This window comes from Pelophylax lessonae (assembly GCF_965119305.1).
Source record: "Pelophylax lessonae genome assembly, chromosome: 4".
Classification (NCBI taxonomy): Eukaryota; Metazoa; Chordata; class Amphibia; order Anura; family Ranidae; genus Pelophylax; species Pelophylax lessonae.
Window position 1 is genome coordinate 142,731,609 of NC_138771.1, and position 24,379 is coordinate 142,755,987.

Genomic DNA, 24,379 nt, shown 5'->3' on the forward strand with positions numbered 1-24,379 from the left:
ATTTGAAATCTGGTTTTCTAAATGACTGCTATAAACTAATGCCATCTTATAAGAGCATGTGGGATTCAAGTGGTTAAATGATGCTTGTCTACATATTTTTATTTCTAATTTTAAAAGGCAAACCTCTAGAGAGGTAAGGTCTATGATTATAAATATTTACAGTGTAAAGGAGTTCTTTGGTTACAACATACACATTCATTTTATAACATCAGCATTGTAATTACTATACAAACAATATGTAGCACCACCCCCCCCCCCCCCTAGTTAGGTACTTAGAGGTTATAGGTACATTTAGTCAATTTTGGGCTCTGCTGTAGTCAGTGGAGCTGGAGGGCTTGATTCATTTGGTATGTTCTGGGTTCTGCAGTGGTAGGCTTGCCTGTCTTTCCAGAAAGTACTGGAACAGAGTGAGTGGAGAGGGTAAAGCCTGGGATGATCTTGTTTGCAGCCCCTCCAATCCTTGGTCCAAAGAATGACCAGCAGAGGGCTGAGAGGTGTATATAAGGTCTGGGGCATGGAATAGCAGGGCCCTTTGCCTGTGGGAGAGATACCCAGCCTGGAAGTGCTGTTAAACTCTTCAGTACCGCACCATAGCCAAAGATAGCTACAGGGTAGTACTGTAGTTCTGGGAGGGTGTCCATAGACATCCTCACAGAACCCTGCCCCCTGCGGCATGCATTTGGCGCACTCTGTCACTGTTGTGTCCATTGGACACAGATGATCACAGATCAGGGTAAAGGGCCAATCACAGTGTTTCTTTACAATGTGATCAGTTGTGTCCAATCACAGCTGACCACATGTAAACAGAATTACCCGTTATCAGCAGTCTTTTCCTTACGCGCTGTGTCTGTGTGAGGAAAGGAGAGTCGATAACCAGCAAGCCTGTCAGCACGCTATTTACACTGATAATCAGGGCATTGATCATCAGTGTCCTGATGATCAGTACAGCTCCATCAGTGCCACCTATCAGTGCCCATTAGTGCCACATATCAATGTCCATCAGTGCCACCTATCAGTGCTGCCTCATCAGTGCCCATCAGTGCAGTTTATCAGTGCTGCCTCATATGTGCAGTACCATCAGTGCAGTCTCTTCAGTGTCCATCAGTGCAGCCTCATCGGCGCACATCAGTGAAGAAGAAAAACCACCTATTTGCAAAATGTATAACAGAAATGAAAAAAAAAATTAATTATTTTTCATAATTGCCGGGGGGGGGGGGGGAGAGTTTGTTTAGCAAAAAATAAAAAAAAAACTGTGATGATTAAACACCACAAAAAAAAAATTTTCATTAAAAGTGCAACAACACTGAAAGCTAAAAATCCTGGGCAGGAAGGGGGTGAAACTACCCAGTATTGAAGTGCTTAAACCTTTCAAGGCTTTTGGAAAAAGCTGTAAGATGTTCTGGTTGATTCTAGCTCAGAAGGGAGCATCATTTATTAGTTGCAGAAACAGCTAGGGCAAGTGAGGCTCAGTGTCATCTGAACCTAGAAGGAAGCATCTAGATAGCCAGTAACATAGTGAGTAGGCCTGAGAGAATATCCTGAGAGAAAGAATTTTGCCATTGCTTTTTCTTTTTGGAAAGCCAGGGTTGTTTCTATGGTGGGATCCCCTGTGCTGCATTGTTTGCAAGTTCCCACATAGAAGACTCTTCTATGACAGTTAACTGTTTGCCAGATAGTATCCTCAGTCAAGTGTGTTAGTTCTGGGTATCCCAAGGCCCACCCCACATCCCTATCCAAGTTCTATAAAACAAACACAAAAAACTACAAAAAGACACTATGATCATGCTCACTGTGTGGAAGACTGAGTAAAGCTTTGTGTAACTGGCTGAAAACACCTGGTAACTGGCTGGTTTGCACTAAATCAGAACTGAATCAGAACCTGGGTTAATCAGCGGGACCAGCTCAGAGTCAGCGCTACAAATAGCCTTGTGAAAATCCTAATCTCCTTTCATGGTTGAAATTCTGCCTGTCTACTGGCCATCTCTTTCCTCAACTTCCCGGATTCCCAGAATTTTTGCTGCTTCTCCTCTGCTCTTTACATTCCATTTCTAAGGACTACATATCCCATGGTACCTTAACTATCTGCAAGCTGTGATTCTTGTACTGACGCCTCCTCTTGAGTCTCCTCCTCTCAGCACCTCAGTATCTCAGAAGGCAGGGTCTGTGAAATGGGTGACAAAATACATAGAATCAAGTTTATCAATAAGTATAAAAGTAGGGTACAAAAAATACTCATAACATGGTAGCACAATGTTGCTGTAACAGTCAGCATGCAGAGGCTTGTATAAGCAAGATCCAACGTGTTTCAGTGTTATAAGACTCCTTCATCAGGGAAGTCTCTGCAATATACTGTTAATGTGGTCTATGAATAAAGAGATTTATGTTATATTGGATTAACCACATGAATATAGGTTATATACATTGCATGGCAGTATAAGTAGCAAGAATTGGGTTATAGTATGTATTACTCACAAAATGTCCCTACCTTGTGGAGCGATCGATCACCTTGTAAAGTAAAACAAAATAAAAACCACAGAATCACCACCAGTTGGGGTAAATAGAGCTGGACGGGAACTGCTCATTGAGCACTGAGACCACCTGGCGCCAAAAATGAAAGGAAAAATGGATTTAAAAGACAGAAAGGGCTATGGATACAAGCAAAGCAAGGTTTGTTAGAAACACAGCAAGATAAACCAATTACCCAGTATGTCTGTGTTCAAAACAAACCACACGGTAGGGTATCTACGACATGTCTTGTGGTTCATAGATCTTCTATCAGTCATAAGTGTGCAGTCTATGAATAGATCTACGAATAAAGATGTAGAAGCTATCACAGTCACTATTGCTAAAAAATTTATGTATGAAAAGTATCTTTGGTGGGGGGGAAAAAACTTACATCACATAATTCTTGTTCTACACGGGAGGCTTTTTGATTCCTTAAATATGTCTAGGTGTTTTGGGTTCATCAGTAGAAAAAGGAAAATTTATTTTATCAAATGAAACTTATGAAAAGTCCTGAATAACAGGCACAAGACAGCTGGCATTCATATTCATCCATCAGACAATTAATAGTTCTAAGGTCGTTTATGACTTGTCACTGTACACAAATTGGAAAATTTGGAGTGTCCCTGTTTTAGTAAGCCAGGTTTTTAACTAGAAATTTAAACTGAAAGTGTACTTCACTTGCACCACATTTCCAGTCATCATATGCCTTACTTTTAGCTTGTTGACTTTTAACAGTCTTAGCAGCTAATACGTTTAGAATCAGGAAATGGCACTAGGAGTGGTGGAGTGTATGACAGCAGATTTATCATGACTTTAACAATTAATGCAAGATTGAATGACAGTTAGTAAATAGGGATGATCGAACTTTTCAAAAGTTTGGTTCGACCAGAACACCCGAACTTCCCGAAAGTTCGGCCCGGATTTCAGAACCCCATTGAAATCAATGGGACCCGAACTTCGGTAATCAAAAAACACAATTTTGAAGCCCTAAAACACAATAAATGCCCCTAAAAAGTGCCTAGGGTTCTGGGTCATGCCCCAGGGACTATTAATCACACAAAAAAAGTTCTTAAAAATTGTCATTTTTAATAGAGAGCCAATTATTGAAAAAATTATTGGGAAAAAAATTATATTTCTTTGGATTCAGTGTCTGGGGGGTCTAAAAGGTGTACCTGTGAAGTTTCAGCTCTGTAGCATGTCCAGAACCAGAAAAAAAAAAAAGTTTGTTTGTATTAGAATTAATATAGAACAGGGATATGGCTCCGCTATTTTCAAACCTTGCCGGTTTTGTAGCAAGCGTTCTTTTGGGCATTTTATGGGGGACTTTGGAGGCAGGCTTAACATCAGAACTTCTGTGTAGGGGTATATATACATACATCCATGTATGTATATATACACATACACATAACGGTATATAGGTGTGAAAATAGCAGAAACCTATGCTTGCGCTAATTAACACCAATATGGCTTCTCTCCTATCACACCTATATATGCGTATGTGTATAAATACATATAAGTGTGTGTGTATATATACCCCTATACAGAAGTTCAGATGTTTTGCCTGCCTCCAAAGACCCACAAAAAATGCCAAAAAAAAACACCTGCAACAACACACCTGGGCATATTTTTTTTGGCGCAGGCATTTTTTTGGGCATTTTTTGTGGGTCTTTGGAGGCAGGCAAAACATCTGAAATTCTGTATAGGGGTATATATACACACACACACTTATATGTATTTATACACATACACATATACAGGTGTGATAGGAGCGGAGACTTATGCCTGTTAATTATTTAATTAGCGCAAGCATAGGTTTCTGCTACTTTCACACCTATATATGTGTATGTATATAAATACATATAAGAGTGTGTGTGTGTGTGTATATACCCCTATACAGAATTTCGGATGTTTTGCCTGCCTCCAAAGACCCACAAAAAATGCCCAAAAAAATGCCTGTGCCAAAAAAAAATGCCCAGGTGTGTTGTTGCAGGCGTTTTTTTTGGGCATTTTTTGTGGGTCTTTGGAGGCAGGCAACTTCTGTATAGGGGCATATATACACACACACTTATATGTATTTATACACATGCACACATATAGGTGTGATAGGATCAGAGACATATGGGTGTTAATTATTTCATTAGCGCAACCATAGGTTTCTGCTACTTTCACACCTATATATGTGTATGTGTATATATACATACATGGGTGTATGTATATATACCCCTACACAGAAGTTCAGATGTCATGCCTGACTCCAAACATGTCCTCAAAAAAGCCCTATAAACGCCTGCAGCAAAAAGCAGGGAGACAGGCGAGAAGCCATATCGCTGTTCTGTAAGTGACCTAAGAGAAATAATCTTTTCTCTATAGCGGTCACCCTGACATGGAAGGGTTTTGTCACCCTGCCATAGCAGTCAGAGTCAGTTAACCCTACACTACACTACGGTCCCCTTACACTTAACACTTTCCCTACAGAAACTAGATTATTAAATCTAACTATAGTGGAAAATAGCACCCTAACTACACTAGATATCCCTTTCCTCACACTAAAAATTTCTAAATGACACTTTGAAGCAGAAGTCACAGAACTGCATCCATTCTCTTCTACGTCCCTGTATTACAATGCTAGGAATTTGGCGGGGGCTATCTTATATACTGGGGGGCGTATTCACTAATGATTGGCCTATGGACCCCCTAGTCACTCCAATCACATTCCTAGCATTCTCCTGCCCCCTCAATTGGCTTTTACTGATGGTTCTGGTCCAATCACGGGCTTTTAAAGGCCATTTCCTGTACCATTGCATTTTGGTCGGTTCTGGTTGCCGAATTCCGATCTTTTTCAGCAAAAAGTTCGGAATTCGGCCGAACCTCGAACAGTCAATGTTCGGGTTGAACCAATGGTCGACCCGAACCGTTCGATCATCCCTATTAGTAACCTTGATATCCATGCCTGTCCACCAATCTAGTTCACTTCTATAGTCTTTGCTTTGTTCTTATAATTGTTTGGTGACTCTCATGTGCAAGTTGTACAAGGCCTCAAGGTTTCTGGCACTAGTAAGTGATGAGATCCACAAACAGCATAGCCATCATCTAAGAACAGTTCATCAGTTGCAGTAAGGCAATAGAACAGATATGGGTTTGTTTTTTGTTTGGCCATTTGCTTTGTAGAATGTCCTGCATGTGTACTTGGACTGGGCATGAAGGACAAGCTTGTTTTAACTCAGATGCCGTAACATCATCTATATCAGTAAATGCAATGACTTAAACATCCTGACCCTGTGTACTAGGAGCTTGGGGTAAGGGTAACCATGACTAATAAACAGCAGTAACATTTTTCAAACCTGGTTTGTATTGTATAGGTAAAATTTAGAAGCCTTGATGACCATCTTGATATCTGTGTTTCTGCTCGCTCCAGTCCTTTTGTAGTAAACAGTGTAGGTAAAGGACTACTGTCACTCTGCAAGGTAAACTGTTGACCACACAGGTATGTGTCCTCCATTTTTCTGTTGCCCAAACACATGCTCAGGTATCTCTTTCCACAGTAGAATAATTGTATTCTGCTTCTATGAAGGTTCTGTTTTCTCTACCTGCTTTGCATGGCACCATATAAGGACAGCACCTAGGTTTTAAGTAACAATAGTAAGTGCAGAAGGATAACATAATGCCAGTGCTGGACTGCTCACAATTAGCTGTTTAACTCATTCAGAGCTCAGCTGAGTGGTCTCTAATCAGGTTTTGCTTTCTATGAGGTAATGTTCCCAATAGCTCCACAACTTCCCCATAAATTTGCATTTTGAGAAGGTGGAGTAGAGCACAACAATTGTGTAGTACTGCAGAATCCAGTATGTAATCAGTAAATATGGCTTCCTCCTTGTTCATATTTATTATACAAACTGTACATGGAAACAAGGGTTTTAAACAAAAGCACAGAAGCTCAAGCTGAGCTCTTTTTGATTAATATATATGTAGCCACCCTGCCATAAGCAGGGGTGACAAGCCAAATTTAGTTGTGTTGCGGGGTAATCTACTCAAGCTAATTTGTACATTTTTGTTTCTTAAAAATTTTACAAACATACAACATAGTAAAAACATATTTACACTTATACAGAATAAAGTCCACAAAGTCCCAACAATAAATGAAGATGTAATCCAGGACCAGACTCCCTTAAGGGTATATGCTTACCAGATTGAGGTAAGATAAAAGCAGATGCTCTATGTAAATCTTGTCACCTTGATAGTAGATCCAGGCCCACGTAAGCGGTGAACTCAATGGTCATTGGATCATGGAAAAAATGTAAAATACGCAATAGCGTAAAACCCAACAACTAAATTGATTAACACCACAGTGTTACTTAAAGGATGGATTACGTGTGAAATAAACCACCACCAATGATCACTGATGACAGTGAACTAATATATAATAAAGGAAAAAATGATTGAGTGATAAATACCCCTTACCAGATAGAGATAAGGGTTGATGCAAACAAAACAATTATATTGTGTTCCAGCTAAAGTTGCCTCTTACCAAACGACAATAATAAATAGCCCAAGTGAGATAAGCAATGATGGGAAGATTAGGTATTAGACCGTCACCAGCTAGATTAGCCTCTTACCATGTGAAAATAAAAACAAGTATGTGCAAATCACAATCCAATGTGACACCCGGATTCAATACCAAGAAACACCAGTAGGGGTCGCCTCTTACCGGATCAAATGTTCAACCAAGCCTGTATGGTAATCAATGATTCGGGGGCCCGACCCTGGACTTGAACAACTAGTCCTCAGATGTATCCAGAGGTATTCCAAATGTTCACCAACAAAAAGGAAAAGAGGCTCCCATAGCGTAAAACCATTTAAAATTTATTCAAGTAAAAAAAGAGGAAACTTACAGAAGACCAGGAAGGAATGAGCAATGTGTGCAGCCGCCGGCCGGACGGCTTCGCTCGCCCGCACTCTCTGGTCGCAATTCGATGACGTCAGTACGCCGTGCCCTGACGACGTTTCGTCACAGATGACGTTTTCAAAGGTTTCAGACACATTGGATTGTGATTTGCACATACTTGTTTTTATTTTCACATGGTAAGAGGCTAATCTAGCTGGTGACGGTCTAATACCTAATCTTCCCATCATTGCTTATCTCACTTGGGCTATTTATTATTGTCGTTTGGTAAGAGGCAACTTTAGCTGGAACACAATATAATTGTTTTGTTTGCATCAACCCTTATCTCTATCTGGTAAGGGGTATTTATCACTTAATCATTTTTTCCTTTATTATATATTAGTTCACTGTCATCAGTGATCATTGGTGGTGGTTTATTTCACACGTAATCCATCCTTTAAGTAACACTGTGGTGTTAATCAATTTAGTTGTTGGGTTTTAAGCTATTGCGTATTTTACATTTTTTCCATGATCCAATGACCATTGAGTTCACCGCTTACGTGGGCCTGGATCTACTATCAAGGTGACAAGATTTACATAGAGCATCTGCTTTAATCTTACCTCAATCTGGTAAGCATATACCCTTAAGGGAGTCTGGTCCTGGATTACATCTTCATTTATTGTTGGGACTTTGTGGACTTTATACCTCCATTGATTATATTTAGCGCAACTTGATTTACAAATATTCATTAGGGTGTGGTCACACTGGAAGTTACTGCTGTTTAATTTACTTCCTTTAGCGCGGTTAATCCCCCCTTTATATACTTATATAGAATAAATAAATGATATATAAACAAACAAAAAGTAGCTTACTTCAGCATAAAAAAAAAAGACAAACTAGATTTTTTGCCAGAAAACATAAACAAACCAAGATATATAGGGGGTAGAGTTAATACCAGCGCTATGGAGTTTCAGTACCTTGATTGGACTAGGATAAACAATTTGATGTAAGCTGCCACCAACCTACCTCTGAGGTAGTGAAATGTGGAGAAAAACTTTTTTCAAACCAAGATACAGTATATGGTATAATAATAATAATAATAATATCAATGCACAACAAAGCCCTATCCTCCACCTAAACACACCCTCAGGCTAAGAAACGATTACACATTTAACCCATGCATGCATGAAGCCTTTTTCCAAAAAACTGATCTTATAAAAATCTAGGAGACGTTAAAGGTTAGCAAGAAAAGCAGCACACCCAGAGACTGACAGACAGCAGCTATGGGGACCTAACATTCCTCCATGCCTTTGTCCAGGCTCCCGGCCACCACCTGTCCTTCTCAAGACATCAAATCTTCCCAACCTCACCCAGAATGTTGTGCACCACCACCTCGCCAAAAAGGACTTTTTTCCAAGTGGAAACTTGACACTGTGCATTCCACGTGAAGTAACGAACTACTAAGCTAAACCAAAAAAAAGTGTCTCAAAATCAAAATCCCAATGTAACTCAAAGTCCCGTACGACCACTCCGCATAACTCAAGTGGGGAAGGAAAGGAATACCCAGATCCTCACCCACCCCCTTATTGACTTCTATATTGAAGAGCACTGAAGCAAGAAATGGTCCATCGTCTCCTCCATACTGCCACACTCCACTCTTGGACAACCACGGTTCTCTGCAGGGCCATGTTTTAAGTTGCCCTTCCCAGAGTCTGCCATGGAATTAGAGCTAGGCCAAATCCCGAAACTTTGAAGGGATTCTCTCTAGATTAATCAAATGCAGACCCCCTTCGTAACAGGGCCAGGGCAATCCCTCAAGACTAGTGGCTCGCTAAAGGCAGATTTAACAACTCTCCTTTGCTGGGCCTTTCTAGGAAGAGACTTAAAGTGGAGTTCCGGCCTCAAATATCTTTTTTAACTAAAAATACCCCTATAATACTAATCCATCGCCCTTTACAGAACCGCTATTCTCATAATTACAAGGTGTACAGTATTGGATTTTAGTCAAAATCTTACTTTTAAAAACACTGTCTGGGCGTGGCCATCTTAGATGTGGGCATCTGAAGCCGCAGTGTAATCTGCTGTGTCCTTCTTCTTGATTCCAGGGAGTGTTCTGGGAGTTCTTCCTGATTCCAGACTCCTGGGAGTGATGTCGGTGGCTATGGCAGAGGAGGGAGAAGGAGGAAGTACAATCAAAAATGCCCTGAAAATAAGGTAAGGGACCCTCAAAAAAAATTGAAAATGCCCAATTGTTGATCAGCATATCGAGCACTCCAGGAATCACTAAAGTTGCAAAATAGGCCGGAACTCTGCTTTAATTATCTTCGCCGTCACTCGCCACTGCCAAAGCATTTTCAGGCACGGGACAACATAAGCCAGGAGCTTACTACTGTCGGACCCTCATACTTTTCACTGGCTCACCATTCTCCCAGCTTCACAGAAAAGCCCTAAACCAGGACTGAAAAATACCAACCCACCCAGGCGGTTTCTCTGCCAGCATGTTACCAAAGTTACATTTCAAAAACATCAGAGAAAAGAATACCACCAGGTTGACCATACCTAGACCACCCATCTGCCTGGGAAGGTATGTTACAGACCTCTTAATGAGGTTCAATTTGTTCCTCCATAACAGCTGGAAGAAACAGCTGTAGATCTTTGCATAGAGAGACACTGGCAAAACACAGACAAAGCTGACATACAGAAACACTGGGATCAAGTAATTTTTAATCAGGTCAATCATTTCCCTGTAAGAGTTTCCATTCCTTCCAGCTGGCAACCTTGGCATCGGCATCTTGTAGCATGCTTTCCCAATTTGCAAAGGCCGTAATCGCTGAGACCACATTTGATGCCTAAAACTTTAATTTCCTGCCGGGGCTCTGGCAAGGTGTCCAGAAGCTCAAATACTTCGCCTTCCTCTCCCATCCAAAAAACTTCACACTTATCCTGATTGATCTTTGAGCCAGATGCCTCAGCATACTGCTCCATCACCAAGACTGCCTCCTCTGTCCCAGAGATGAAAACAGACACGTCATCAGCATAGGCCATGACCCTCAAAGGGGGCTCACCAGGAATGCCCAAAGGCACCCCACACAACGGTATGCCCTCTAACCTCCTGATGAAGGGATCAATTGTGAACGCGTATAGCAGATACAACCATTCACTCTTAGCCCCTCTGTACAAAGTCTTCAGCCAATCGATAAAGCCACCCTCCAGGCCATACTTGCCAAGAAGCAGCCTTAGGTACTCATGATTGACCCGATCAAAAGCTTTAGCCTGATCCAATGCCAGCAAGTACTTTCCCCAGCCTGCTGCCCTGCAGGGCCTCCCAGACAGCTAACACTGCTGAAAAAGTGCTTCTACCCTGAACCGAACAGTGCTGGTGGTGAGAAAGTAGATTGCCCGCTACACACGATAAATGCCAGAAAATGATTTTTGCCAGTATCTTCCTATCAACATTGAGAAGGTTAATGGGCCGCCAATTCTCAATTCTTTAAGAATCTTTACCCTTTGACAAAAGAATCACCATAGATTGTCCCATGGAGGGAGAGAGCGAACCCTCTCAGAGAGCCATTAAAAACCTCCACCAAATAAGGGGCCAGAGTAACCTTAAAGTGCTTATAAAACGTGGCTGTCAGTCCATCTGGCTCGAGCGACTTCTTAATGGCAAGCTAATCAATTGCCTTAACCACCTCATCTACAGTGATGTCCTCTGTCAAACTCACCAGAGAACTGCATTTCCCAGTCTTGGAATAGAATCAAGAAAACTTGACATGCCAGCCCGATCGAGGTCTCTACTACCCAGGAAGTCAGAATAATATGACCTGGTGGTTTCCAGGATCTCGTACTGTCAACCAGGCCTACAACTGTCCTAACTGCTATACCTTGTTTGCAATTCTGGTAAGGGTCAGGCAAGTGATATTTCTTATAATTCCTTTCCAGAACCAAAGAAGCATGCCTGTCAAATTGACACTCCCTGACCAAAAGTTTAACCTCAGAGATCATCCCCAGATCTCCATTACTCGAGACAAGCCTATCAAGCTTCCTCTGCAGATGCTGGTAGATTACATACTTATCAAGCTATTTATTTCTTCCTATGGCCTTGAAAAACCCAATGATTCTTCGTTTGTAAGCTTCCACCACTCTGACTTACTGCTGCAAAAGTCAACGATCGATACCTGTGCCTTAAAAAGATCCTCAAAGGATTGACTCACCTTCTCATAGTCCAGGAGTGCCGAATTCAGCTTCCAGGTACCTCTTTCCCTAGGTGGTGTATGGGGCTCTTCAGAGTCACAAACAAAATACAGTGATCGGAAAACTCCACTGCCTGACACACTGGTGCCGGGAAGGCAGAGTTCCCCTTTAAAAAACCTATCTATTGTACTCTGACTACTACATTGCTGAAAAGTGAATCTCATTTTGTCTGGGCAGCTGTGAATGTGCACATCAGCCAGATCTGCCTCTCTAGCTATTTGATTTAAAAAGAGCCATCACAGTCCAGCCTGGTTCCATTACCTTTCCTGTCCTTAGTCCTAGTGATGGTGTTGAAATCACCACCCAAGACAACTTGTTGGGCTGTAAAAAAGAAAAGGCTTGATCTTAATGAAGAGGCGTTTCCTGTCCCACTTTGTCTGGGGCCTATTGATGTTAATCAGGCGCAGGTCCCGCCCCCCCATGGAGATGTCCAAGACCATGCATATCCCCATTTCTACCTCCTTCATCAGATGAATATAAACTTGACAACCGGGTCTCTTGCAAAACGAAAATATCAGCATCAAACCTGCTGAGAAAAAATAAGGCCATGTTACGAGCACTTACTGATTTTATGCTGGCAACATTGATGGTCGCTACCTTCAGTGGAGTGGGAACCGCCATCAGGATGATTGAGGTACACATTTCTTAGCCTGTTACCCCCCTCCCTATTTGGAGACACTACACGCTTTAATGCTCCTTGTGATTCCTCCTCCATAGAAATAACTGACTCATCACTAGAAGAACTTCCACCCTTCAACTCAGAAAACACCTCAAAAGCATTTGACACCTACACCCTCCCAGGTTCAGGAGCACTGACACCCTTCCTCCTTCTCCGCCCCTTACCCTTTTTCATTTTAGCCTCCAACCATTCCATATCCTCATTCGACAAAATCCGTACGGCAGAACCCCCCCTCCCCCCGCCCCTGGACATCCTCAGCAAAAACCCCTGCAGTAACCAACTTCCACATCATTTACCCCAACTTCCACATCATTCACTTGCATTCTGCACCAGCCACTCTCATTCCCTCCCCCCCCCCACACTATCATCCAATCCATCACCCACTGCACCCCTCTGTGTATGTTGACCTCCAGCCACACCAAGGTGGAAGGGTTGGCACAACCATACACGCTGGTCCAGCACCATCCATTGATAAAGGAAAAGGAATTGGCAGCACTCCAGGTTGAGTCAAAATCCAGATTTATTGACTGGACATCCAAATATGACAATCGTGACAAGGTAGACGCATTTCACACACTGACTGTGTGCTTAATCATTACTGATTACATTACAGTAGTAATGATTAAGCACACAGTCAGTGTGTGAAACGCGTCTACCTTGTCACGATTGTCATATTTGGATGTCCAGTCAATAAATCTGGATTTTGACTCAACCTGGAGTGCTGCCAATTCCTTTTCCTTTATCAAGTTTTCACGGAGGCGAGCCGGGGCATGCACCGGTGTGAGTCATCAGGCAATCACACCACCTTGAGCAGTGAGTTCTTGTCTTTTCAACAGCACCATCCATTGCTTCACTACTCTAGGAAACACAACAGGGGCAGACACAGACTTGGCAACCGACACTAACTGGAGAACCTAAGACTGGGGGGACACTGACACCACAGCCAGCTTCACAGACACAGATTCCGACGGGACGAACACTAGGATCCCCTGGCACAACCTCAGCCAACCCAGACTCTTCCCTATCTAAACGGAAGGATTGCTCCACTAACTCAGGTTTATTGTAAAAAGCCTCAGGGAACCTGTTATAAGGGTGACCAACCTTATCACATAGGTTACACTTAATGATCTTACTGTCCCTTTCCAGATGCTCTAGTTCCTGACACAAAGAGCACTTCTGTTCTGGCTAGGAAGAGGAGAAATGTCCCTTGGCACCACATTTATGGCACAGCTTAGGTTGACCAGGGTAAGCCTATCTCTACTAATAAAAGCAGAGGAGGGCAAATGCTGGACCACATTCTCACACTCTCAACCTTATGGACACTGACCACCCACCCGTCCAGATTCCTCTATCATCCACAATCTTTTTTAGGGGACACAACGTTTCACCAAACCTCATCAACCAGACCCATAAATCCTTGGGAGTATAGACTCATTCCTTGTCAAGATAGTGACATTCTTTATGAAAGGCTGTCGTGAGATAACTTTGGGGACAAGCCCATTCCATTCTGGCTGGCCCCTATATACATGCTCATATTGCTCCCAAAACAGATTCAGTGACTCTGGACGCACAAATGACAAATCATATTCATTGGAACCTGCCAGACTGATGAGAGCATAAATATCCTCTGCCTTAAATCCCATGGCTAGGATCCTATCCACAACCACCTTCCTGATTGGTGGAATACCTCCTTCTTCCCATCTGAGCTGTACCACATTCCTGCGTTCAAAGGAAGAAGGTGCATTAGGTGAAAGTCCCACAACTGGCTCCCTTCTAGCAGCAGCATTGACTTGTCCCATTACAGTGATAGCATAGCTCTTACCCAGGACAGATGGCACAGAATTAGGGGTTTTAGACACATTTAGTGGCTGCCTAGCAACCTCTGCAATCAGGTTTGGTAAATTACCCACCACCTGATCCTCCCTCCTCCCCTCCAGCACTGCAGTCCCGCTCACCATAGTCCCAGAAGTACCATAATTAGTAGCAGTCCTGTTATTAGGTAAAGTCTTCTGTTTAGAAAAAACACCAGCTGTTTTAGCGTCTATACAGCACTCTTAGTGTCCATGTGGCACTGCTGCCCTGCAGTTTTTGTGTCCATACGGCACTCCTGCTCTGCGGTTTTAGTGTCTATGTGGGACATCTGCTCCTTGTTCTCACAGACAACAAGAACTTCTTTGTTTGGCTTCTCGTCATCTCCTCCTGCATTCCTTGCTGATTGCAAGGATCCTTTGACAGATGCAATCTTGTCCGTGGCAGCAATCACAGGAAAGTCCTCCCCACACAGACAGATTCTCCATAGACACTACTTCACCAGCATTTTTCTAAACGGAAACAGTTCCAGCATGTCTACCATCTGCAAACACTGTAGCATTGCTGCCATTGTGATCAGACTTAAATAAAGATGTATCCACAACTTTCTCCCTTACAGACTGAAAGATGACATTCTCCTCCACCTCATTTTCATCTCACAAGTCAGTGGAAGACTGAAACCTCCTGCCACTCAAGAGAGATTCCATTTCCACAATGGCTTGCAGCAATCCGCCATTTTCCTCAACCTCCTCCTGAGGTGGCCCAGGCTTGCGGGGGGCAGATACGGACTAAAACACGACAGATTCTGAGACAGGGGTAGTACTGGGGCCACCATGTAAAGCCACTTCCTTAACCCCCATCTGTACTGTCGCGGTTGCTGTGGCATCCACCCTCTGGCTGGTACTCACACTGGCACTCTCCATCTGTTGGAATCTCTCCTCATTCGCATACTTCTCTTTGAACACACAGCTGCTTTCCTTCAGAGAGGCTACCAACTTCTCCTGCTTTTTTTAATGCCTCCTCCAGAGATTTCAATTTGGAGATTTCTTATTCCTGAAATCTGCTTTCAGGACAGCAAGCTTCTGTTCCTCCTTAGTAATACGGCGAAGTCTATTCACCACTCTATCCTGGAAGGCTGGTAAGGACTAGGGATGATCGAACTTTTGAAACGTTTGGTTCGGCCAGAACATCTGAACTTCCCGAAAGTTCGACCCGGATTTCAGAACCCCATTGAAATCAATGGAACCCGAACTTCGGTAATCAAAAAACACCATTTTTAAGCCCTAAAACCCAATAAATGCCCCTAAAAAGTCCCTAGGGTTCTGGGTCATGCCCCATTAACTATTAATCACACAAAAAAAGTTCTTAAAAATTGTCATTTTTGATAAAAAAGCCAATTATTGAAAAAAAAAAAGAGAGATTTTTTGATTTTGACTTTGGATTTAGTATCCGATGGTGGACCGATGGTGGACCCGAACCGTTCGATCATCCCTAGTAAGGACTCCACTTGCATAGGGACAAGCCCGAGATCCATTGAAGCTTGAGCACATGGTGTAGACCTCAGAGCCTCTGCAGAGCCTACCACCTTTGTCCTCCCCCCACCAACTGCATGGTGATTTGGAAGAAGCCAGTAGGAGAGCTCCCAGGCTTGATATTTCCTCCAGCTTAGACCAAAGCAGAGTGAGCCAGCAACACCTTGCAGAACAGCACCACCTGGTGGAGAGACCGACGTGACTGGCTCAGCGATATCTGTCTGTAATTTGTAATGTCTCACTTGGGTTTCCCTAAGCTCAGTGTTGCTGCTTTTCCTAGCTGCTGCCAGTAGGTGTCACTGGCAAATTAGGCAATAGACAGATGAGTAGCAGTGATGCTGGGTTTTGAATATTTATGTCCCCACTGGCCAACCACTAGGAGGTTTATTGCCAGTGGTACATGCTGGGGATGATGGCCCGGTGAGGGTTTTTTCTTCTTAGACTTCAGACTGGAAAGGTGTGTAAAGTTTAGGCTGGCTGGGCCAGAAGTCTGTTTGGGTCTAGCACAACATCCTGAAGCTGCCCAGCCTGGTCAAGGTGTCAAGAACCCAAGGTGGAGAGCCAGGGGAAGATGTCCTGTTGGAGGATGAATGAGTTTGACCCTCAGAGGATCCTGTTACTCCCTTGAAGAGGATGCATGGATGCACCCACTGCCTGAAAGTGAAGCTCTGAAGACAGTCTTTGCCTGATTGTCCTTATTTTTGCAATACATCGTTGTTAACATTCTCCTAATGCACTATGACAGCAGAAGTGGAGTTGAAGTCTGGAAAACATGTTGTTGGAGGTATCTAATAAAGCCCTAACCCTTTTTTCCTGTGAGTGTAGAGCAAGTAAAACAATAACATCAATAAAAAGACAAAAAGTGACTGGCACCCAACGTTATTTTCAGTACTCCCAGAATTCACCCTGGGTAATGTCAGCCTGCCCTGGAGCTGGGGGTTCTCTTTCCCAAAGAGGGTCACTACAGTTGAAAAAATAAAAAAACAGAACACTGCCCATTATACATAAATGGATGGATGGCGCATTTCTGAGGGTGTGATGATATTTAGAAAAAGTCATTTTTTTAGTGCACGTGCCAACACTTTCCTCTCAAATACAAATCAGTGTATTGGAGGAATAAAAGCTTCCCAATCGCAGCCTTGGAGAAACTAGTACCCTACTGTCATTCGCCCCTCTATAGGGCAGCCATCAGAAATGTTGGGGCCCCTTACACAGCTTCAGGCCTAGGCCCCCCCAACCTGACCACCAACAGTTCCCAGGCCCCACCCACTGGCCATCCCACCGATGTCCTCCTCTAGACCCATCCCCCCATCTCATGTCCTCTTTCAGTCTCACCCCACCCCCCATCCGATGCCCTCCTCTTCCAGGAGGATAATTCTGCATAGACATATTGAATATACACAATCAGCAGTGTATGAACACAACGTCATGTTCCAGGATAACACTATAGATGTTCAGATCCCCGTCATTTTAAAGTGAATCTAAATCCATATTTATGTTTTAGTTTTGGATAGAGCTGTTCCGGTGACGTCATATGGAAACTCCAAAACGTTGATTTGTCCCCAGAACAGGAAAAGACAGGATACCTTTCAGTGGGGATACCGGTTCTGGTGAAAACTGTCTCTAAAGGCATTTACCTCTCACTTCCTGTTATGTCTATGGGACCTCACAATGGGAGAAAAAAAAATGGGGTTTAACTCTTCCATAATTTGGAAAAAATGGAAAAAAGTGCTGGATTTATACATACTTCCGTTTTTTACAGCGACGTAGGTCTACGTCGCTGGACGGAATCGAGCCACTTTGCCGCAGTACAGTCAACGTGACTGGTCGGCAAGTGGTTAAATAAAAATACTAATATATCACTGATTACATTAACACTATTCTCAGATTACAGTACAGTACAGTATTTGATTGTAGATAATTTCTTACTTTTAAAAATGATTGCAGAGCTCGGCCATCTCCGTTGTGGGCTTCTGAAGCTGATGTGTTCGCCGCTTCCTGATTTCCCTGCAATCTGGGTACCCAGAATGCAGATCGCAATCTCGCGCATGCACTGCAGATTGCGATCGGCAATGAGAGGAGCGGCCGGCCATGCCCATTGCCTCCTGGGATTAATGACACACATCTCCCAGGACGCAATGCCAAACCGGAAGTGACGTCCGGGGCCGCGGCCGCAGAAGGAGAAAGTAGGACAAACAATCCCCTAAAACAGGGGAGTCAAACTCAATTTCATCGTGGGTCGCATCAGCATTATGGTTGCCCCCCAAAGGGCCAGTTATATATGTAAGATTAGATGTCCAGAGCACCCCACGCCCCCTTAAACCCTTACATGAGATGTCAAGAGCCCCCACCATCATAAGCCAAGAGTCGCCCACCCTTCCTTACATCACAATGCACCCCCTGACCTAGTGCTACTGCCAGGAAGAAGATGCGGGTGGATCTGGGAAGAAGAAAGTGCAAGGTCTGAAGGAGGACCAGAGGAGGGCTGAAGTCAGCTTACAGAGTCTGCTGAATGCTGAGACCAAGGGAGGCAGAGACAAGGTGGTGTTGTAGCTGCACAGAGAGGTGCAGGATCTGTAGAAGGGGTTCTGCCCTCCTCTCTGCTGCAGACTCCTTTGAAGGGGGGTGGGCAAATACGAGCCTTTCTGCAGCAGCACAGAGAATCAGAGGATCTGGCAAAGGAGTTCTGTCCTTTCTGCTGCCAACTACTGAGACAAGGTGGGGGCAGAGACAAAGGGGTTGCTGCAGCTGCAGGAGAGGTGCAAGGGCCATATGAAATCCACGGGCCTTGTGTTTGACACCTGTGCTCTAAAATAAGGTAAGTGATCCAAAAAAAAAAATTATAGCCCAATTCATTTTTAAAAACCATATCACTGCTGAAATCTGTTAAGTTGAAAATTTGGGTGGAACTCCGCTTTAACATTACATTTAAAATTAGAATTAAAAATATGCAGAGTTGGAGGTAGAACTAATAGGAACCAATCAGATTAAACATTAAGAAGGAATTTGATCAGTTGTGCGATACAACTGCAATCATATGTTTATTCATAACAATGTATGCTAATAAGTTATGGATTTAACATGTATCTATAGCTGAATTTTTTTTTTTTTCTCTGTTATGGATAGAATAGGGAACAGGCCAATCACATTCATGACCTTTGTAGCGCTACCCCCGCAGGAGCTGCTTAGTTTATGATAGGTCCTTTCCCAAGCAGTGCAGAGGCAACCAGGCACACAGGAACAGTCCATTCACTCTGGCTCATTACCTATGTAGGGGATGTCTTTTTGAAGTTTATTGCTAAATAATTAGTAAAAGGGGAAGACAATGGGGTATGGGATACTCCAAAATGCCAAAGCACAAATCTTACAGAGGACGCTTTCTGTAGGTGATCGAAACACATTGTTTCACTCCCAGCTGTAGACCAGGAGAATGTTAGAGCAAGAGTAGGACATGTAAGTAGACTTGATCAGTCTACGTTTCCTGCTGCTGACAATCACAGGATAGGTTTGGACAGTAATTAGGCACAGACTGGAACAGTTTGAGTACTTGCAGCTGAAGACCATAAGATGGACAGCACACTAGGCATACTGGGACAGTATGTAACATCTACAGCTCTGGGACCATAGTGCAGCTCAGGGGATTTGGCTTTACTCACAAATCCCAGTAGAAGCAAGTCTATGTACTCGATCCGGGGGATGGAAGTAGTCCAGTGGCAAGGCAGAAAGGATCCAGGGCTTAGCAGCCCCCCAAAGCACACATTCCTCCTTCCAGAGGAAGAACAAGTCAGAACAGCTTCCAGGCTATTTACCCCCTTTCTGACAACCTACTGAGTACACGTCCCCAGGGATTGGCCAGAAGGTAGTAAATATTCAAGTGAGAGATTTTATTGTCCCTCCATGAACTCTGGAAGGTTCTCAACAGAGACAGGGGGAAGTAATCAATCTGACCACCCAGGAAACCACAAACAGACCAAAACAACTGATCAAAAACTACTCCACTGATTATAGAGGAGCCACAAAAAAGAACTAAATTTGCAACCTAGCTAGGAGGGTGCTACACCATGTTGGGGCATTAAAGGTTTTGGATAAAGTTACCAGGCCTTGGTAGCGGTTGAGAACCACTGCCTGGATCAACTATGGGTTTAGGATTTTAAGGATGGGAGTTTTTGCCCACTAACTATGTAACATGTTATAAACTTGAAACGTTGTCTATATTTTGTCTACATTTTCACATTGCGATAATAATGTGGAACACTGCTTGCTGATACTGTTCCAAAAAAACCCTGGCTGTAATGGCATGGTGACATGGACACATCCCTCCTCCACATGCCTATCCTATCGAGCAGCTTACAGGTGATATTTAGCCCTGCATACAGCTTACATTTCTGCATAATACAACTTCTTTCCATAGTTTCCCAAAACAGAACAGAACGCTCAGATTCCTCCACATCCCCCCCCCCCCCTTCTATTAAGTCACACAAATCCTCCAAACGGCATTCTAGCACATGCATAGCTTTCTGCTCAACACACGCCGCATACACCCACAGATTACACACCCCCCTTCCTAATCATTTCCTTAGCCAGTATTCCTTCCCTACCTCACTCACTTTCTCCAGTGGGTGCCTTTATTACCATCATTCTTTTTTCAGTGCTCCTCTACCCCCCATCCTTTCCATCACCTCTGCTCACACTTTTCACATTCTCTCTCTCTCCTTCTCTAGCAATCCCCACAACCTTATTACCATGGTGATGTCGCTCTGAGCTCTCTTTCTGAAACTGAAGAGAAGGTAAAAAGAGAGAAGAGAATGAGAGAGAGGTAAGAGAGTACCAGAGTACAGAGTATGGGGAAGAGGGCAGTTGACACAAGTGGTGGAAGGAAAGCTGGTGGGACAGTTTAGGGGCTCAGAGAGGAAAAAGGGCATCTGGGAAGGGTGCATTGTAGGGAAATAGGTAACCTGTAGGGCTGATATAGATGAACATGATATGTATAAGGTATAGATTAGATATTAAAGGAACAGACGACGAAAATTCCTACATGGAGTGCCAGAGGACAGCTTGAACAACATGTGAGAGGCCCAGATGCTCTCCCTCTGTCACATTCTGCAGCCTCCTTTCCCTTGCCTGTCGCTACGCAGGATGCATCTCACACAGGCTTGTCTCTCTTTGTGTCTTGTGTGGTCTTTGTAATAATTTGTGTAAATGAAAAGGTGTCTTATAGTGTCACTGTGCATCATTGTGACTGTTAACGCAGCAGTGTGAGTGGGAAGGTAATTGCGTGGGGCAAGCATGTGTGTGAATGTGTAGGTGTGCAGTATATGTACGCATATAAATGCACGTCATTGTTCATATTAAATATGTGATTGCAAGTAGGTACAGTATGTAAATTCTTTTTTGTCTGATGTCAAAGTGCCGGTTAGATCGAGCTAAAGTACTTAGCTAATGTTACTGATATAAAAAAAATAGACAAATGACAGCAACTGGGGTCGGAAATGTGACGGTGACAATGAAAAGAGATTCCCATTATTTGGGGGATAGGGTCAAGCTGTGGCATACGTATTCTTTCTGCACTAGAGTCATTTTGCTATCATAGGGCTGTGTTTGAATGCTGAATGCTTTCGATGGTAATGATTTGTGATAGGATCTAATCAAGGCTGCTCAGAACAGTACGCTTGTCATATATGCCTCTGGGATCTATAGGTAAGCTCTAGATTAACACTCACCTGCTGATTTTCAAAGTTGTGCTGTGGGGGAGCTGCTTGTGAAGTTGCACAGATTTGACATGCCGCCTATAGCAAACACACAGCAAACAACAAGAAAGGGCAAAACCAGAAGAGAATAGCTTTGTGACATTGTATAATCTAAAATAACCTTAAAATACTGCAATGTCATTGTATACAGGGACTTGTCGCTTGAACAGTTGGTATTTACATAGTTGCATATATAAAAAAAATTGGCACATGTAGTAGGCTATAGCTTTCAAATTCCAAAGAAATTCCAATGCACTCATTAATGTACTGTACATCCTAAAAAAACATATGGCACACCCCCAACTGGCCTGAAGACAGCACTTCTTGGAAAGGCCCGTGCTTCTGCACTTCTGCCTTGGTGGATGTGTGTCAGAAACAGCTTACAGCATTAAAGTGTTATTCAACTCTAAATTTAAAAAAAAAACATATATATAGTAGCTGACCTTGTCACTTACATTGTTTGCAGCTTCTTCTTCAAAAACCTTCCTTTCTTCCTGACTGAGCCAATCTAGGATTTGCTGACCAAGGTTTACTTTTCTAGGTTGGCTGTGTTCCCATGCAGGGTCCTACGGAGCCACCCTTTCATGCGCACAACATGGAGAGAGACTCCAAGCCTGAATTGTGACGCTGCATGTTTTGACATTCACAGGCAGACGGAAGGGCCAAAAAGGGGCGCACATGTGCAGCACAGGCAGATAGAGGAATAGAGGGGTTCATGGCACAGGCAGCTAGAGAACTTGAAGGGATCTGCATGCACGGTGGCACTAGGAGTCGTGGGACATGTAGTCCCAAGGATGCGGATCACTGAAGTGCATGTATGGTTATAATTACTCACTCCCTAGCCGGAAGTTTGTGGAAGTGGAACTAAGAATCCTGGAGGCCATGCTTGTAAACTCAGCAAATTGTAAGTCTTTCTTTCTTAAATTAACCAATGATTGTTCTCAGTTGTACTTACCTGTATTGATCTAATGCTGATAAAAATTTAGGAGATTTAGTACTACTTTAAATTGAGATCATACCATTGTGATTTAGCTGTAGAGATGTTGCGTAGTTGGGATAGGAAATGCAGTGAAATTTTCATTTTGAGACACAGACGGCAAAAAAAAAAAGAAACTGATTAGGGTTTTAAATGGTGGTGTTCATCCAATGTCCATAATTGCCCTAATATTGTTCAACATTCGCAGCTAGTTTTTCTTTCAATCCCTGGCTGGGTTTATTGTTAGTTTTGTGCTGAATTAAAGGAAATATAATGTCCAATACAGATATGATGAATGTTATTCATATGGTTATTTCTTTTTTAGTTTCTCTTCCTAATCAGACTCTAAGCTTTTAGCTCTGCAGCTGTAGTGGCATGGCCATAATGTCTATTGTCTATAGGCAGAAATCATTTTTTATGTTCTGCAACAGTGAGTCCAAGTTTGTTTGAAAAATCCAGATTCCTTTCAATCTACAGTGTTACAGCATTCAACTGGACCCATTCATTTTTCTTGCAAATGTTCCCTAACATGCGGTAATACTGACAGCCGCTTAAAGTGGTACTCAGCTTCCCCAACTCTATGATGGTTTTTTTTCTCACTTACCTGTAACCTACCTCCCAACTTTCTGAAATGGGAATGAGGGACACCTATTAGCAAAAGTAAGCAGGTATAGGACACACCCTCTTCCACGCCCCCCTTAAAGGAAAATTGTACAAAAAAAATGATTGGTTAAACCCACAAGTGCTTTTTTACTACTACTATTCCTCCTTTTATACTCACTTTTGTAATTTACAGATGCAGCAATTTAGAAATTGGATGAAAGGTTTTGCACTGGGAAACACTTTTTGAAAGATAAAAAGTGCATTTTATATATAACTATATAGATCAGACCAGAATGAGGGACAAATAAGGAGGAAAGAGGGACAGAGGGCAGTGTTGTATTTTGGCCTAGGCCAACAAGGCCCAGGCCTAGGGCAGCATTTTGCAGGGGGGCAGCAAAAAAGCTGCCCCCCCTCCACCTGAGACTCTATTGGCCACTGGTTGCTAGAGCCGCCTCCCTCACCCCCTTCCTCTCTTTCTCACCCCACTCTTCTCTATCTCTCTTACCCCTCTTCTCTCTCTCTCTCTCACCCCCCTCTCTCATCCCCTCTCTCTCTCTCTCTCTCTCATCCTTCCTGTCTCACCCCCGCTCTCTTTCTCTCCAACCCCCCTCTCTTTCTCTCACACCCCTTTCTCTCTCTCTCTCTCATCCCCCCTCTCTCTCTCTCATCCCTCACCCCCCCTGTTTCTCTCTCATCCCCCTCTCTCTCCCTCTTCCTCACCCACCCCCCTCTGTCTCCCACCCCCTGTCACCCCCCCCCCCCCTCGTGAGATCTCAGGGGTTCATGCTGGGACTTGTATTCCTTACATGTTGGAGGGAGTCACATCCGTTAAAAAGGAAGGATTGGGGCAAATCTATATAGAAAGGGGAGGGGGGGCAGCACAAAACCAAAATACACCACTGACAGAGGGACTTTGTTCCAAATCAGGGACATCCCCTTAAAATCAGGGACAGCTGAGAGATATGCCTGTAGAGCCCTTCAAAATACATATTCACCCACACAACAAATCCAGCATTGTCCCTCTGCGAGTCGCAGTTCAAGTACCACACAGTGGGTCCCCTGATGCCATCTTGGTCCTCTTTAGCCGATTGTCTGTTCCAAGTGTAGCAGCTCTAATGTTGTGGCGGACCTACCCCTCAGCCAACCCTCCACACTGCCCCCCTGTGTTCTGTGTGCTGATCCTACAGCCTCATGTTAGATGTGATGTAAGTATCCCAGGAGGCGTCAGAACAAGGTAGACAAGTTGAACTAACTGCCTTTTTCTAAAGTTTAATTACACTTTAAAGTTGAATATGTTAAAATGTACATGTTTTGTCTGTCTTATTTGGCAAAAGAGGTTGTAATTATGTCCTGTCATTTTTGCAATTGATTAACCTTTGCCGGATAGCACACCCAAA

General features: G+C 43.3%; 1 protein-coding gene across 5 annotated transcripts in view; it reads left to right on the forward strand.

Moving 5' to 3' along the window:
- The window catches only part of SHANK3 (SH3 and multiple ankyrin repeat domains 3), a 669,097-nt gene that overhangs the window by 17,081 nt on the left and 627,637 nt on the right, over positions 1 to 24,379 (forward strand). Inside the window, exon 1 of one of the 5 annotated variants that reach the window (XM_082255279.1) lies at positions 20,286 to 20,472. The exons of 1 other annotated variant lie outside the window; for it this stretch is intronic. In XM_082255279.1, coding sequence (XP_082111405.1) covers positions 20,462 to 20,472 — 11 coding nt within the window. In that variant the 5' untranslated portion in view covers positions 20,286 to 20,461. Of the gene's footprint in view, positions 1 to 20,285; positions 20,473 to 21,667; positions 22,308 to 24,379 lie in introns of those variants that run through there. 3 more of the 5 variants (XM_082255275.1, XM_082255278.1, XM_082255277.1) reach the window with 3 other exon arrangements.